This window comes from Hyperolius riggenbachi, chromosome 10, assembly GCF_040937935.1.
Source record: "Hyperolius riggenbachi isolate aHypRig1 chromosome 10, aHypRig1.pri, whole genome shotgun sequence".
NCBI classification, from domain to species: Eukaryota; Metazoa; Chordata; class Amphibia; order Anura; family Hyperoliidae; genus Hyperolius; species Hyperolius riggenbachi.
The window spans coordinates 283,329,181-283,347,723 of record NC_090655.1 but is presented as its reverse complement, the minus strand read 5'-3'; the positions used below and the strand labels follow the sequence as shown (position 1 = coordinate 283,347,723).

The window sequence follows — 18,543 nt, the reverse complement described above, 5'->3', positions numbered from 1 at the left end:
CTTTCTCGTCAGGCTACCACCCACAGACTAATGGGCAGACAGAACGTATTAACCAGTCTTTGGAGCAATTCCTGAGATGTTACGTTGCTGAGGCGCAGAGTGACTGGGTGAAATTTTTGCCCTTCGCGGAATTCGCACAAAAGAATTTGAAGAATTCCTCGTCTGGGTTTTCTCCATTCCAGATTGTGACAGGGAGGTCACCCAAATTCTCCCCTTTTCCAGTTGTCTCGTCTCCATTTCCAGCACTGGAGGATTGGCAGAGGTCACTCAGGGACAATTGGGGAATTGTTAAGGGGAATTTGCAGAAGGCTTTCCAGAGTCAGAAGGGTCAAGCAGACAAGACACGGTCCGTGGAATGGAAGTTTCAGCCAGGGGATTTAGTCTGGGTGTCCACACGTCACTTGACCCTGAAGCAGCCATCTGCCAAACTGGGTCCCAGGTTTGTGGGTCCATTTTCTGTGACCAAAAGAATTAATAACGTCACTTACGCCATTGATCTTCCTGCCAGCATGCGGGGCGTAAGGTCGTTCCACGTGTCCCTGCTTAAGCCAGCAGTCCATGTGGGTCCCACTCCTCCTCCTCCTGTGTTGGTAGATGACCAACCTGAATACGAGGTGGAAAAGATTTTAGATTCACGCATTGTGCAAAACTCGGTACAATATCTCGTACATTGGAAAGGGTATGGCATTGAGGAGAGACAATGGGTACCAGGGAATCGCATGCATGCCGATGAATTGAAGGGGGAGTTTCACACTTTGCACCCAGGGAAACCTGGAGGGAGCTGTCCGGAGTCCACTCCTCGGGGGGGGGGTACTGTGAGAAAGCGTGGAGGAGCCGCCGCCATGAGCCAGCGGCAGGCGGCTCCTTCCGCGCATAGTGAGCCTGCACACGGAGAGGCAGCCGCCTCCTCTCGGTATGAGGCGGCTGTCTCCGTGCAGGGCTCGGTGGAGCGCGGAGAAACCGCCGCGTTGGACGCGGCGGTTAGCGCGCATACCCCCGCAGCGGAGACACCGCAGAGCGGGGCTGCTGTGGCTGGGACTCGTAGTCCCTCTAGTTTCAGAGTGACGCGCGCGCACTCAGGCAGGGAATTTATGGCAGCCAGAAAGGAGTCAGCTGACCAGGCTTCACTCGTCATTGGTCCAGCACTTAGGGAGGTGCTGGGGGGATACCTGTGTATATATACTGCTACCTGGTCATTCCGCTGGTGTCTGGCGTTGCGATCACATATGTGGGAGCACCCAGATCCATAGTCAGATCCGCAAGTGTGTCCCGGGACCAGCTGGAGCTGTAATCCTACACTTAGCTAGATTCTGTTGATAGCTAAAGTACTAGTTTGATTGTGATTATCTGTTATGACCCTTTGCCTGCCTGACTATCCTCCTGAACTCTGACCTTGTACCTCGATATTTCTGATACTCTGTTGCCGAACCCCGGCTCGTTCCTCGACTCTGCTTCTGCCTCCTGATTTTGTGCCTCGATATATCTGATACCTCGTTGCCGAACCCTGCCTGTACTTAGACTCCGCCTTTGCCTCCTGATCCTGTACTTTATCTGTCCGTGTGTGTATGACCTAGCTTGTCCGACCTCGAGAACCGACCTTATTGTTAGAGGCGGTTCCCCATCCTGTTAGTGACACTACCTCCTGAGTGTCACTTTCAGACAAACCTTCCTACTCTTGCAGCCTGACTCCTCCCACCTTGGAGAGCTCAGGTCTTCGGAAGGAATCTGTGTAGTACTCCTTACTACACTGAGGCCTAGTCCTCTAAGTGTTACTGTTACACCAACACTACACTCTACTCAGGTGAACAGAGGTTAGCTGGTATATTGGATTATCGGTGATACTGCAGTTCACTTATAATCTGGTATACATCTGTATTCCCAGTGATACTGCAGATCACCGGTAATCAGATCCTCTCTGTGCTTCACCGATCGTTACAGTTCCTTTGTTGTTTTTTAGGCTGTTTATACCCCACAGCACATCCTGTTGCTTGTCTAAATATTTCCTCAATTGAGGCTGTTTAGCAAAAATATTTATGACTATATATGGTGCTTGTCCATTTGTTACTAGAAAATACATACTTCTTACTTGTTTATGTTTGCACATGTTTTACATTTTACAATTTTTCGCCATAGTGCCCCTTTTATTGCTTTTTTGCTATTTTTCTGGCCACACCCCCTTTAGCCACCTTCCTTTCCTTAATAACTTATTTAAATGTCCTAGCCAGGGATGAGCTTTGAATGAAATCCAAATGAGTTTCATTCTTATTTCATCCTCCAAATTAGTGCAGGTGATGGGCAGGGTGAGGGGGGTGGGGAGGTGGCTAAACTTACCCAGCAGCCGTCTTGGAGGCCAGGTATGTTAACCCCCCTCACACCCCCCCCCCCCCCATCAACTGCAGTAATTAGAAGAATGAAACTCATTTGGATTTCATTCAAAGCTCATCCCTGGTCCTAACTTGAGGTGATGTGCCGGGATATGTGTGGTTTTTTACTTGACCATGGAAGAGGGGACTGTGCTGGAGATATTATCATAACCCCTAGCAAAGTATGTTCTTTTCTGTGCTCTGTTTATTACTGCTGATATCTTACAGCTATAATCTGTTATCCTTTTCAGAACTGAGATCTGAGCTCAAAGAACAAGAGAGGAGTGATCAGCAGTCTATGGAGGAAGGTGACATGATGAGGACAGTTAAAGAGGAAGAAGAGACGTATGTGAGGAGTGATCAGCTGTCTATGGAGGAGGGTGACATGATGAGGACAATAAAAAAGGAAGAGGAGGAGACATATGTGAGGAGTGATCAGCATTCTGTGGAGGAGGGTGACATGATGAGGACAAGTAAAGAGGAAGAAGAAGAGACGTATGTGAGGAGTGATCAGCAGTCTATGGAGGAGGGTGACATGATGGGGACAAGTAAAGAGGAAGAAGAGGAGACATATGTGAGGAGTGATCAGCAGTCTATGGAGGAGGGTGACATGATGAGGACAAGTAAAGAGGAAGAAGAAGAGACGTATGTGAGGAGTGATCAGCAGTATATGGAGGAGAGTGACATGATGGGGACAAGTAAAGAGGAGGAAAAGACGTATGTGAGGAGTGATCAGCAGTCTATGGAGGAGGGTGACATGATGGGGACAAGTAAAGAGGAAGAAGAGGAGACGTATGTGAGGAATGATCAGCAGTCTATGGAGGACATGATGAGGACAAGTAAAGGGGAAGAAGAGACATATGTGAGGAGTGATCAGCAGTCTATGGAGGAGGGTGACATGATGGGGACAAGTAAAGAGGAAGAAGAGACATATGTGAGGAGTGATCAGCAGTCTATGGAGGAGGGTGACATGATGGGGACAAGTAAAGAGGAAGAAGAGGAGACATGTGTGAGGAGTGATCAGCAGTCTATGGAGGGGGGGTGACATGATGAGGACAAGTAAAGAGGAAGAAGAAGAGAAGTATGTGAGGAGTGATCAGCAGTCTATGGAGGAGGGTGACATGATGAGGACAAGTAAAGAGGAAGAAGAAGAGACGTATGTGAGGAGTGATCAGCAGTCTATGGAGGAGGGGGACATGATGAGGGCAAGTAAAGAGGAAGAAGAGACGTATGTGAGGAATGATCAGCAGTCTATGGAGGACATGATGAGGACAAGTAAAGAGGAAGAGGCTCTTACAGAGGGTAAAACAGGTGAGTAATCAAAATTAAATACTGAATGTCTTTGTAGTTAGACCGGCCATATTAGGTGATAGATGATCCTACACTGTTCTCACCCAAAAAAATGTTTCCAGCCAGGTGGCAAGAAAAAGTAGCCGGGTGGCATGCGAGGGGGTAGTGCGGGGCCAGTGCAACTCTGCTTACAGAATAAAAGGAGGATGAGGAGGCAAGCCGATGTACCTGCTAAGTACACACAATGCAATTTTCTGACAGATTTACCGTCAGATCGACAATTTCCAACATGTCTGATTTCCGATTTCCTGTTCCCTTCTATAGGAAATCGTGCAGAAATCAGATCGGACATGTTGGGAATAATCGATCTGACAGTAAATCTGTCAGGAAATTGCATTGTGTGTACTGAGCATCAGGGAGAGATTGTTTCAGATTAAGGTGCCCAGGTCCCTTTTTTAAGTGGACCTGAACTCAGAACTTCCTCTATGCTCTAAAAGATACACAACAGCATAATTTAGCAAGCAACCTTTAAATAAAAGCATTTCTTTGTCACAGCTGATACAAATCCTAAAATAAATCTGCAGTTTCTACTTCCTGCTTTCTTGGAAGCAGACATAGGGTTAACATCCAGTGCTTTCACATGAGCTTATCTGCCCTTTCTGAAATGGCAGTCATGTGACACAGGAAGAGATCAGATTACACAGGCTTTTCTCTCTAAACACACACAGGGTGCATTTATCTGCTTTTTTTCAGTCCTGTGCAAAAGTTCAGCTCCACTAAGTTCCCGCAGCGTGTTTGTGAAGGGGGAGGGGGAGCACTATAGACAGATACAAGCTGGGGGGGGGGGGGGGTGGGGTGGGGGCAGACATAGCAGGAGATGAGTGCACAGGATGCTGTCTTACAGACATCCTGTCACTGAACATGCTGTGCATGGCTGTGTCTCCTCTGCCCCCAAACTGAAAGTAAACAGAATAAACATGCAAAGCTCTGAAGGGGCATCACTTCTGCTGCTCTCCGTGCCTCCCCCCAGCTGGACTAGACCAGCAGCTGCTGTTTTCACATACTGTGGCATGGTGGTTACCTGCAGTCTGGGGGAGGAAGTGGAGAATTAATTAGCAGCTCCGTGGCTGTCTGTAACTGCTGGACCCACGTGGCTCTCATCTCACTCCTGCAGGCTGCTGTTATTGCCCAGAGATGTGTCCGTGATTGCCTGGCTGCCTCTCTATTTTCATTGACAAGAGAGAGGCCCGGCCATAGCATACATCCTACTTCTCATGGAGGGCGGGAGAGAGAATCGGAGCAGGAGTCCCGCCCTTTACAACACGCCCAGCCAATCCCTGCCTCACCAGAAAGCCTGAGGTGACAGGCAGAGGAACGCTCCTGCAGGGTACAGCCTCAGCTTCCGCTATTGTGCATGCAGGAGCTGGCGCTGATTGAAAGCAGGCAATGGAGCGCTCCTATGTGCAGTATTAATAGGATTACAGCACTGGATTCTAGAAGCTAGGCAAGCACATGAGAACAGGCGGGCGGGGTTTCAAATCAGCCAGGTGGCCCGCCCACCTAATTAGCCCTGGGGAGAACACTGGTGTATATATGTATAAATGTGTGTGTATATGTATGTAGAAATGTGTGTGTATGTATAAATGTGTGTATATGTATGTATACATTTGTGTGTATATGTATTTATAAATGTGTTTATATGTGTGTGTATATGTGTAAATGTGTGTGCATATGTGTTTATAAATGTGTGTATATGTATGTATAAATGTGTGTATATGTATGTATAAATGTCTGTATACGTATGTATAAATGTCTGTATATGTATGTATAATTGTGTGTGTATATGTATGTATAAATGTGTGTGTATATGTATGTATAAATGTGTGTGCATATGTGTTTATAAATGTGTGTATATGTATGTATAAATGTATATGTATGTATAAATGTGTGTGCATATGTGTTTATAAATGTGTGTATATGTATGTATAAATTTGTGTATATGTATGTATAAATGTCTGTATATGTATGTAGAAATGTGTGTGTATATGTATGTAGAAATGTGTGTATGTAGAAATGTGTGTATATGTATGTATACATTTGTGTGTATATGTATTTATAAATGTGTTTATATGTGTGTATAAATGTGTGTATATGTATGTGCATTTATACATTACCTGTCCTGTGTTGTGGTGCCCGTCCTCTTCTGAATCCACCGCTACACTTCCCATGAACGCTACTGGCACATGGGACATCACACATGCGCCACACCAGCCGGCGTGTATAGGGAAGAGCGGCTAGTTTGAAGGCAGGCGGGCACCGAAGACGTACTCAGGACTGGTAATGTATAATTGCACATGTGTACATATACATACATGTATACATGGGGAACAGCAGTGACTGCAGTGGGCCCAGACGATTCCCGAGAGATTTCAGCATGAAATTGATCAGGAATTGGCCTGCAGTGTATGGGCAGCTGACAGATCTCCCCCCAATCAGATATGATTAGAGAGAGGTTTGTCTCTCGGTGGAGTCTGTCCATCATTGCTAGGTGTATGGCTTCCGCAGCACATTGCTTCCATTGTCTCATCAAGCTCTACAACTTACTGCTTTCCATGTATGGCTAATGCTTTAGCTGTAGGGAGGGTCAGTGATATGCAAATAACTCTGGCTTTGTATGCAAATATAATGCAAATTGTATGCAGATAACCAGATTTGTCAGGAAATGCATTTGATTGGCTGAATTCCAAGCTGCATGAAATATTTATGCAAGGCAAAGTTATTGTCATGTGATTGGCCGCCTGGAATAAGTGCAAACTTCTGACTGTTAGTCATGTGCCAATAAAGGTGCATACACACATCAGACCATAGTCTTTGGAAAATGAAAGATCACAGACCAATTTCCCCCCCTTCCATGTAGTATGAGAGCCACGCCTACACAGTCTATTCTATGGAGCTGAACTCCTCATCAGATAGAAATCTTTGTAAGATGCTGCACACAAAGATGCTGTACACATTTAAATGATCAGTATCTGCAAAAGATCAGTTCCTGCAAAATGCATTCATAGTCTATGATATCTGCAGATCCTCATACACACCTTGTTTAACAGACATTCATCTGCATATCTGGCAATCATCTGCAGATCAGATCCTCCAGGATGGATCTTCAAATCTGCAGATGAATGTCTGTTAAACAAGGTGTGTAGGAGGATCTGCAGATATTATAGACTATGAATGCAATTTGCAGGAACTGATCTGTTGACTGTGTGCAGCATCTTGCAAAGATTTCTATCTGATGATGAGTTCTGCTCCATAGAATAGACTGTGTAGGTATGGCTCTCATACTACATGGAAGGGGGTAAAATTGGTCTGTGATCTTTCATTTTCCAAAGACTATAGTCTGATGTGTGTATGCACCTTAACTCTGAGATGGGGCAATTTGTATGCTCATTATATGCAAAGGTATGCAGCTGCTGCATTTAATCCATTTCCAATCTGCATAAACTTTGCACCAACTTGGAGTTATCAGCAGCTCACTGACCATCTCTAATGATAAGTGCTCCTCCCCTCAGAACTCTCTAACAGGAAGTGATGGTGTTTCTCTATTTGCAGCGCGGAGTCCCGGCATCAGGAACCTCTCGGAAACTCGTCTCTCTGTATCCACAGACTGTACAACGGATGATGATGTTACTAGACAAGAGTCTCCTGCAAATATCCTGGTGACCCCAAATATTCCCCCAGACTCCCTTCACCTCTCTAACCCCGAGGGGCCTCATACCCAGCACAGCTCTCCCCCTGCTGGAGGGTCTTATTCCTGTTCTGAGTGTGGGAAATATTTTGTACATAAATCAAAGCTTATCAGACATGAGAGATCTCACACTGGGGAGAGGCCTTATTCATGTGCTGAATGTGGGAAACGTTTTGTACATAAAGCACATCTTGCCAGACATGAGAGATCCCACACAGGAGAGAAGCCCTATTCATGTTCTGAGTGTGGGAAATGTTTTGTTCGGAAACCACATCTTGACACACATCAGAGATCCCACACAGGAGAGAAGCCCTATTCATGTGCTGAGTGTGGGAAATATTTTGGAACTAAAGCACACCTTGTCATACATAAGAGATCCCACACAGGAGAGAAGCCCTATCCATGTACTGAGTGTGGGAAATGTTTTGGATATAAATCAGAGCTTGTCAGTCATGTGAGATCTCACACTGGGGAGAAGCCCTATTCATGTACTGAGTGTGGGAAATGTTATGGGCATAAAACAGATCTTGTCATACATGTGAGATCTCACACTGGTGAGAAGCCCTACTCATGTGGTGAGTGTGGGAAATGTTTTTCACAGAAATCTCATCTTGTCACACATGAGAGATCTCACACTGGTGAGAAGCCCTATTCATGTGCTGAGTGTGGGAGATGTTTTGGACGTAAAGGAAACCTTGCTAGTCATAAAAGATGTCACACTGGTGGGAAGCCCTACTCATGTTCTGAGTGCGATAAATGTTTTCTTAAGAAAGCATGTCTTGTCAGACATGAGAGATCTCACACTGGGGAGAAGCCCTATCCATGTACTGAGTGTGGGAAACGTTTTGTATGTAAAGCAGAGCTTTACATGCATGTGAGATCTCACACTGGTGAGAAGCCGTATCTATGTGCTGAGTGTGGGAAATGTTTTGTTAAGAAATCTGAGCTTGTCAGACATGAGAGATCTCACACTGGGGAGAAGCCCTATTCATGTACTGAGTGTGGGAAATGTTATGGGCATAAAACAGATCTTGTCATACATGTGAGATCTCACACTGGTGAGAAGCCCTACTCGTGTGGTGAGTGTGGGAAATGTTTTTCACAAAAATCTCATCTTGTCACACATGAGAGATCTCACACTGGTGAAAAGCCCTATTCATGTGGTGAGTGTGGGAAATGTTTTTCACAGAAATCATATCTTGTCATACATGAGAGATCTCACACTGGTGAGAAGCCCTATTCATGTGCTGAGTGTGGGAAATGTTTTTCACGGAAATCTCTTCTTGTCACACATGAGAGATCTCACACTGGTGAGAATTCCTAAGCATGTGCTGAGTGTTGGAAATGTTTTGCTTGGAAATTAAGTATTTCAAACACAAGATAACAAAGGAGGATGCAGCCACAACATAGCTCAGCCGGCTCTGACCAAATTGTTGCAGCAACTCGCGGAGATATGTAGTTTGGTAACCGGCTGTTGCCAGCAGGGGAATTACCTCATCTTTTTGCTAATTTGAACTCCGGCTGTTGCCGCCAGCTCAAATAGCAATTCAGTACTTTTGCAGTAATTTGCATTACGGCCTATGGCAGTGCCCCAAATCATTGGTTCTGTGCTGAGCTTAAATTAGCTGTCTCGCCAAGTGATGTTCACACAAAGCTTCTGGCAGTGATCTTGTGTATGAGAAAGAATTTATTACAGCCTTGGCTAGTTCATAGTTATAAGTATCATAAAGATAAATGTAGACACATACAATGGTGAAACCACTAATCCTTACAACTGACTAGCCCCTGCTTTCCCCACCAACTACACTAACCCCTGCTGCCCCCACCAACTACACTACACTAACCCCTGCTGCCCCCACCAACTACACTACACTAACCCCTGCTGACCCTACCAACTACACTACACTAACCCCTGCTGCCTCAACCAAGTACACTACACTAACCCCTGCTGCCCCCACCAACTACACTAACGTCTGCTGCCCCCACCAACTACGCTACACTAACCCCTGCTGCCCCCACCAACTACATTACACTAACCCCTGCTGCCTCAACCAACTACACTACACTAACCCCTGCTGCCCCCACCAACTACACTACACTAACCCCTGCTGCCCCCACCAACTACACTGCACTAACCTCTGCTACCGACACCAACTACAATACACTAATCTCTGCTGCCCCCACCAACTACACTACACTAACCTCTGCTGCCCCCACCAACTACACTACACTAACCTCTGCTGCCCCCACCAACTACACTACACTAACCCCTGCTGCCCACACCAACTACACTACACTAACCCCTGCTGCCCCCACCAACTACACTACACTAACCTCTGCTACCCCCACCAACTACAATACACTAACCCCTGCTGCCCCCACCAACTACACTACACTAACCCCTGCTGTCCCCACCAACTACACTACACTAACACCTGCTGCCCCCACCAGCTACACTACACTAACCCCTGCTGCCCCCACAAACTACACTAACCCCTGCTGCCTCCACCAACTACACTACACTAACCTCTTCTGCCCCCACCAACTACACTACACTAACCTCTGCTGCCCCCACCAACTACACTATACTAACCTCTGCTGCCCCCACCAACTACACTACATTAACCTCTGCTGCCCCCACCAACTACACTACACTAACCCCTGCTGCCCCCACCAACTACACTACTCTAACCTCTGCTGCTCCCACCAACTACACTACACTAACCCCTGCTGCCCCCACCAACTACACTACACTACACTACACTACACTACTCTAACCTCTGCTGCCCCCACCAACTACACTACACTACACTAACCCCTGCTGCCCCCACCAACTACACTACACTAACCCCTGCTGCCCCCACCAACTACACTACACTAACCCCTGCTGCCCTCACCAACTACACTAACCTCTGCTGCCCCCACCAACTACACTACACTAACCCCTGCTGCCCCACCAACTACACTACACTAACCCCTGCTGCCCCCACCAACTACACTACACTAACCCCTGCTGCCCCACCAACTACACTACACTAACCTCTGCTGCCCCCACCCACTACAATACACTAACCCCTGCTGCCCCCACCAACTACTCTACACTAGCCCCTGCTGCCCCCACCAACTACTCTACACTAGCCCCTGCTGCCCCCACCAACTACACTACACTAACCCCTGCTGCCCTCACCAACTACACTACACTAACCCCGGCTGCCCTCACCAACTACACTACACTAACCTCTGCTTTCCCCACCAACTACACTACACTAACCTCTGCTGCCCCCACCAACTACACTACACTAACCGATGCTGCCTCCACCAACTACACTACACTAACCGATGCTGCCTCCACCAACTACATTACACTAACCCCTGCTGCCTCCACCCACTACTCTACACTAACCCCTGCTGCCTCAACCAACTACATTACACTAACCCCTGCTGAATCCACCAACTACACTACACTAACCCCTGCTGCCCCCACCAACTACACTACACTAACCCCTGCTGCCCCCACCAACTACACTACACTAACCCCTGCTGCCCTCACCAACTACACTATACTAACCTTTGCTTTCCCCACCAACTACACTACACTAACCTCTGCTGCCCCCACCAACTACACTACACTAACCTCTGCTGCCCCCACCAACTACACTACACTAACCTCTGCTGCCCCCACCAACTACACTACACTAACCCCTGCTGCCTCCACCAACTACACTACACTAACCGATGCTGCCTCCACCAACTACACTACACTAACCGATGCTGCCTCCACCAACTACATTACACTAACCCCTGCTGCCTCCACCCACTACTCTACACTAACCCCTGCTGCCTCAACCAACTACATTACACTAACCCCTGCTGCATCCACCAACTACACTACACTAACCTCTGCTGCCCCCACCAACTACCCTACACTAACCCCTGCTGCCCCCACCAACTACACTACACTAACCCATGCTGCCCCCACCAACTACACTACACTAACCCCTGCTACCCCCACCAACTACACTACACTAACCACTGCTTTCCCCACCAACTACACTACATCAACCCATGCTGCCTCCACCAACTACACTACACTAACGCCTGCTGACCCCCACCAACTACGCTACACTAACCCGTGCTGCCTCCACCAACTACACTACACTAACGCCTGCTGACCCCCACCAACTACCCTACACTAACCCGTGCTGCCTCAACCAACTACACTACACTAACCTCTGCCTCCCCACCAGCTAACCTAAACTAACCTCTGCTGCCTCCACCAGCTACATTACATTAACCCCTTCTACCCCCACTAGCTACATTTTGTTATTTCAACGGTATGAAATTCCACAGTATAGCCATAAAAAAAAAAAAAAAAAAAAAAACACGGTAAGACGGTATTACAGTATACGGCATTATACAATTATTTGGACCCTCCCCCCACATTGCCGAGAGATATGGAAAGGCCGGGTAAAACTGTAAAAAGGCTCACCCTGCTTCTGCAAAAGTCCTGGTGGCGTTAGAGATAGGTGTAACCAGTAATAGGTGGCCGAAGCATAGGTATCCAGGGATACGTGTAGCCAGTGGTAGGTGGCCGCAGCATAGGTAGCCAGGGATAGGTGTGGCCACAGCACAGGTAGCCAGGGATAGGTTAGCCAGTGGTAGGTGGCCGCAGCATAGGTAGCCAGGGATAGGTATAGCCAGTGGTAGGTGGCCACAGCATAGGTAGCCAGGGATAGGTGTAGCCAATAATAGGTGGCCGCAGCATAGGTAGCCAGGGATAGGTGTAGCCAGTAGTAGGTGGCCGCAGCATAGGTAGCCAGGGATAGGTGTAGCCAGTAGTAGGTGGCCGCAGCATAGGTAGCCAGGGATAGGTGTAGCCAGTAATAGGTGGCCGTAACATAGGTAGCCAGGGATAGGTGTAGCCAGTGGTAGGTGGCCGCAGCATAGGTAGCAAGGGATAGTTATAGCCAGTGGTAGGTGGCCACAGCATAGGTAGCCAGGGATAGGTGTAGCCAGTAGTAGGTGGCCACAGCATAGGTAGCCAGTAGTAGGTGGCCGCACCATAGGTAGCAGGGATAGGTGGCGCCAGTAGTAGGTGGCCACAGCATAGGTAGCCAGGGATAGGTGTAGCCAGTAGTAGGTGGCTGCAGCATAGGTAGCCAGGGATAGGTGTAGCCAGTAGTAGGTGGCCACAGCATAGGTAGCCAGGGATAGGTGTAGCCTTTAGTAGGTGGCCGCAGCATAGGTAGCCAGGGATAGGTGTAGCCAGTGGTAGGTGGCCGCAGCATAGGTAGCAAGGGATAGTTATAGCCAGTGGTAGGTGGCCACAGCATAGGTAGCCAGGGATAGGTGTAGCCTGTAGTAGGTGGCCGCAGCATAGGTAGCAGGGATAGGTGGCGCCAGTGGTAGGTGCCCGCAGTATAGACAGCCAGGGGGAACGCAGCAGTGGGGTGTACAAATACTTGCCGGCAGGTCCTTCACACTGTACTGACTGCTTTCTGCTTCCTGTTCATGCGTTCCATTTCCTTGTAACAGCGCACAGGACGCAAGAACAGGAAGTAGAATGAAGCCAGTACAGCGTGCAGGACCTGCCGGCAAGTGAGTATTTATTCCCGCCATTGTTTGTGTGCCTGCCGCTGCATCGCATCCCCATCACTACATCGCCCTGCCCCCGAAAACCGGTAAAACGAGATTGTGCATGGTATGATGATAATGCCAACCAAACCGCGGTATACCGTCATACCGGTATACCGCAGCAACCCTAGCTACTCTGACACTACTCTACATCTGCAGTGGAAGATCTCACCTAATCCTGCTGCCGCACTCCTCTCCTCCTCTGTCTCCAGTCATCTTGTGCTGTAAACTCCGGTCCTCAGAGGCCACTGTCCTCCACACATCAGGACCCCAGTCACCACACTCCTCTTCCCCACAGTCTCCGTCTGCAGCCAGCGCACATCCCTCCGCTTCCACCATCTTTCCTAGTTACAGCGTCCTTCCTCGGCACTTCCTGGTTGCTGTTCCCATTACTGTGAGACCTGACAGCGAACGTGTGCCACACGTCATGCGTTACCCCGGGGCACAGGCACTGTCAGGTCACACAGTAGCCAGGAAGTGCCAAGGAAGGACAGAGGTGCGTGAAAAGCGGCAGGATGTGCGGCGGCTGCAGATGGAGACTGTGGGGAAGAGGAACGTGGAGGATGGCGCCCTCTGATGGTCAGAGCATCATAGTGTACAGATGACCGGAGACTGAGGAGAGGAGCGCAGCAGCAGGATTGGTTACTGCTTCCCTGCGCACTCTGCACCGTATCTTCAGAATATAAGACTTTATAAGCTGTTGCTGGAAACGATTCTGTGTTATGTAACAAAATAAATCCTATTAGAATGGAAATCTGATGTATCTCCAAGTATCTCTCCTGTGAGTAAAGCTGCTAATAAAGTTATTCCTTTGGATAATGTGCTGAATATCAGCTGTATATTGTTCCCACAGTGTGACGTGTTTTGTTCCTCTGCACGGAATGTAAGATGTACTATTACCTGCATCAATCAGATTTACTGTAATAAATAAATTGCATTGTTATACTTAATGAGGCCATTGTAAGCTCAGTGTTTGTAGCCAGAGCTCTCGGTAACATTGCAGGTCTGTAGTCTGGTGATGGTCCATAAGATGCAAATAATTCTGAGTGGATGCAGAAATCAGAAACTTTTTTTATATATGCAGAAAGTTGACCAATCAAATAAAGCTGAGGTGGAATTTTCAAAGTGTCTATATTTGCATAATCCTGCAGCAATTTCCTCTACCATCCCTATCTGTCTCCTAAGATATATACAGGCATAAGCTGGAGCACACGCCGCCCCCATGGAGGCACCCCTCACTGAATATTTCTATAATTATAACTATTATAATTAACAGTTCCAACACAAGCTGCATAATATCACATATGATGTATGTCAGGAACTGGCCCGCGGCGTATACGGTTTTGCGGGTTTGACCAGATCAAGCGGGGAACAGCCTTATTCAAGCTAAAAACAAGGCTGGGACCCCTCAAACACTTCTCACTGCCACCACTAGCTGTTGCTATACATGTCCACTCTGCTGTCGAGTGCTCAGCACACAATCCACGTTTTTTACTCGGGTCAGCTTTGCGTTTTAGGCCGAATACGAGAACGCCACACACACCGTTGCAATCTTACACTGTAGTGAAGCAAACGAACGGTACTGTTAGCCACTCTGAGACTTCCCACTCTGCTGTCGAGCGCAGAAGTGCCCCATACACACAATGCACTTACAATCTTATACGGTAGTGTTGCTCAGTCATACAATCAGGCATGGACTTATACACAGTTACACTTCAGTCTCTTCTAGGCTATGAGTGTTAGTTTAGTACAGCAGAAGTCAAACTTATTAAATAACGATTTAATATTCCAGGAAAAAAAGTGGAACAATGCAGAAAATAATATATACAAAAGATTTACAAAAACAAAGTAACAGTTACAAAATAAAAGTTACAAGGATACACACAAAACAAGTTGCAAAAATAAAAGGGAAATAAACGTAAGTGAACTTTTACCAGCGCAAATGTCCAACCGTGGAGGGACACAGATTTACCGATTCGATCGGGATCAGCTCTGGCGATGTGCTACCCTCAAGAGAAGATGATCTGTGACTGTCCCAGTCTAGTTCTTATAGTCCCAAGTGTTGCAATGGATGTTCAGTCCCACAATCTAATGCAATTTCCCCAATGTCCCAGGTCCAGGAATAATCCAATTTCCTGTTTAACGTGTGCAACTTCAAAGCGTTCCTGTGTTAGTGTTTGATCTTTTCAGAGATTTCAGAACATTTCCATAAACCCAATTTCCACAGGTAAAACTATAGTCTAGTCCATACATCAAAAGATTGTGTGGTGAAGCTTCCTGGCTGTGATATGTAAATTCCTGGCCCTGTGCTGATGTGAGCTGCGTCAAAGCACACTGCAGCCAGTCCAGGTGGAAATTGCTCCCAAGCACAATACACCTCTGAGACAGTATTTCCCAGAAGATCAAAAGGTAAAGACATGACTGGCTATGGGCATAATTAGCCATCTCCTAATTAGAGGCTAGGTAGATAGTCCCTACTTGAATGTCTAGGTTCATTTGCCTATTCAACGTAATTGACCTATTCAAATGCAGAAAATGGTAGAGTTAATTCACATGTACATACAGGAACTCCATGAAGCCAACTGCCAGCCTGGCATACCTACACCTCTGACATAATATACAGCAGATAGAAAAATGAAAACATACTCCTGTATTATCCCAACATCATAACTGGCTTCCATATTCCTGACAATGTATCTCTCTCTCTCTCTCTCTCTCTCTCTCTCTCTCTCTCTCTCTCTCTCTCTCTCTCTCTCTCTCTCTCTATATATATATATATATATATATATATATATTTTATCAACCCATGGAGGTTGGATTTGGAGTCACACTCAAAAGTGGAAAATAACACTACAGGCTGATCCAACTTTGATGTAGTGGCCTTAGAACGAGACAAAATGAGGTTCAGTAGTGGGTGTGGCCTCCACGTGCCTGTATGACCTCCCTACAATGCCTGGGCATGCTCCTGATGAGCTGGCGGATGGTCTTCTGAGGGATCTCCTCCCTGACATGGGCTAAAGCATCCACCAACTCCTGGACAGTCTGTGGTGCAACGTGGCATTGGTGGATGGAGCGAGACATGATGTCCCAGATGTGCTCAGTTGGATTCAGGTCTGGGGAATGGGCGGGGCCAGTCCATAGCATCCAATGCCTTCATCTTGCAGGAACTGCTGACACACTCCAGCCACATGAGGTCTAGCATTGTCTTGTATTAGGAGGAACCCAGGGCCAGCCGCACCAGCATACGGTCTCACAAGGGGTCCGAGGATCTCATCTTGGTACCTAATGGCAGTCAGGCTAGCTCTGGTGAGCACATGGAGGGCTGTGCGGCCCTCCAAATAAATCTCACCCCACACCGCTACTGACCCACTGCCAAACCAGTCATGCTGAAGGATGTTGCAGGCAACGGAATGTTCTCCACGGCGTCTCCAGACTCTGCCCAGACATCTGTCACGTGTGCTCAGTGTGAACCTGCTTTCATCTGTGAAGAGCACAGTGCTTGGGGTTACATTGTGGTGTTTAAGTTTTCCTTTTGTGTTTGAACCTCACAACTTTTTGAGATAAAAAAGAGGGACACCTCCTGCACACCCCTAGTCATGCATACCATAAAGATTTAGTACGAAAAATATGTTTTAAAAATCCAACCACACTTGTCCTTTCTATCCGGGTTCATTTTTTTCATATTAACAATTGAAAACAAGAAATACATACATTTAAAGGATAGGAATAAAGTTTAGAGTGAATTAAACAAGTTTTCAATAGAAAAATACATATATTTACATAAATCTGTGCATTGGTCCTAAAGGAGGGACAAATGAGGAAGAAAGAGGAACAAGAGTTCACAAAGAAGGACTGTCTCCCCCTCCCCCCAGTAATGTCATTTACTTCCCAGTATAGCCAAGTCACCAGATTACATACTGGAAGATAATGGCAATGCTGGGAGACATGGCTATACTGGGTGAGAAATGGCATTACTGGGGTGGGGGACATTACATACTGGAGGATAATGGCAATGCTGGGGGACACAGAGGGGACATGGCTATACTGGGTGAGAAATGGCATTACTGGGGTGGGGGACATTACATACTGGAGGATAATGGCAATGCTGGGGGACACAGGGGGGACATGGCTATACTGGGTGAGAAATGGCATTACTGGGGTGGGGGACATTACATACTGGAGGATAATGGCAATGCTGGGGGACACAGGGGGGGACATGGCTATACTGGGGGAGAAATAGCATTACTGGGGTGGGGGACATTACATACTGGAGGATAATGGCAATGCTGGGGGACACAGGGAGGGACATGGCTATACTGGGGGAGAAATGGCATTACTGGGGTGGGGGACATTACATACTGGAGGATAATGGCAATGCTGGGGGACACAGGGAGGGACATGGCTATACTGGGGGAGAAATGGCATTACTGGGGTGGGGGACATTACATACTGGAGGATAATGGCAATGCTGGGGACACAGGGGGACATGGCTATACTGGGGGAGAAATGGCATTACTGGGGTGGGGGACATTACATACTGGAGGATAATGGCAATGCTGGAGGACACGGGGGACATGGCTATACTGGGGAAGAAATGGCATTACTGGGGAGGGGGACATTACATACTGGAGGATATTGGCAATGCTGGTGACACGGGGACATGGCTATACTGGGGGAGAAATGGCATTACTGGGGTGGGGGGACATTACATACTGGAGGATAATGGCAATACTGGGGGACACAGGGGGGACATGGCAAAACTGGGGGAGAAATGGCCTTACTGGGGAGGGGGACATTACATACTGGAGGATAATGGCAATGCTGGGGGACACAGGGGGACATGGCTATACTGGGGAAGAAATGGCATTACTGGGGTGGGGGACATTACATACTGGAGGATAATGGCAATGCTGGGGGACACGGGGGTCATGGCTATACTGGGGGAGAAATGTCTTCACTGGGGTTGAGGACATTACATACTGGAGGATAATGGCAATGCTGGGGGACACAGGGGGACATGGCTATACTGGGGGAGAAATGTAATTGCTGGAGTGGGGGACATTACATACTGGAGGATAATGGCAATACTGGAGGACACAGGGAGGACATGGCTATACTGGGAAATAAATGGCATTACTGGCGTGGGGACATTACATACTGGAAGATAATGTCTATGCTGGGGGACATGGCTATACTGGGGGAGAAATGGCTTTACTGGGGTGGGGGACATTACATACTGGAAGATAATGGCAATGCTGGGGGACACAAGGGGGACATGGCTATACTGGTGGAGAAATGGCTTTACTGGGGTCAGGGACATTACATACTGGAGGATCATGGCTATGCTGGAGTACACAGGGGGGACATGGCTATACTGGGGGAGAAATGGCCTTACTGGGGTGAGGGACATTACATACTGGAGGATAATGGCAATGCTGGGGGACACAAGGGGGACATGGTTATACTGGGGGAGAAATGGCTTTACTGGGGTCGGGGACATTACATACTGGA

General features: G+C 47.6%; 1 protein-coding gene across 1 annotated transcript; it reads left to right on the top strand.

The window, feature by feature from the left end:
• Nucleotides 1-3,352: 3,352 nt before the first annotated feature.
• LOC137535525 (zinc finger protein 84-like) lies at nt 3,353-13,982 on the top strand. The gene is made up of 2 exons (XM_068257365.1): nt 3,353-3,674; nt 7,263-13,982. The coding sequence occupies exons 1-2, from the start codon at nt 3,410-3,412 to the stop codon at nt 8,720-8,722; spliced, it is 1,725 nt and encodes a 574-aa protein (XP_068113466.1). The 5' UTR covers nt 3,353-3,409; the 3' UTR covers nt 8,723-13,982.
• Nucleotides 13,983-18,543: the final 4,561 nt, after the last annotated feature.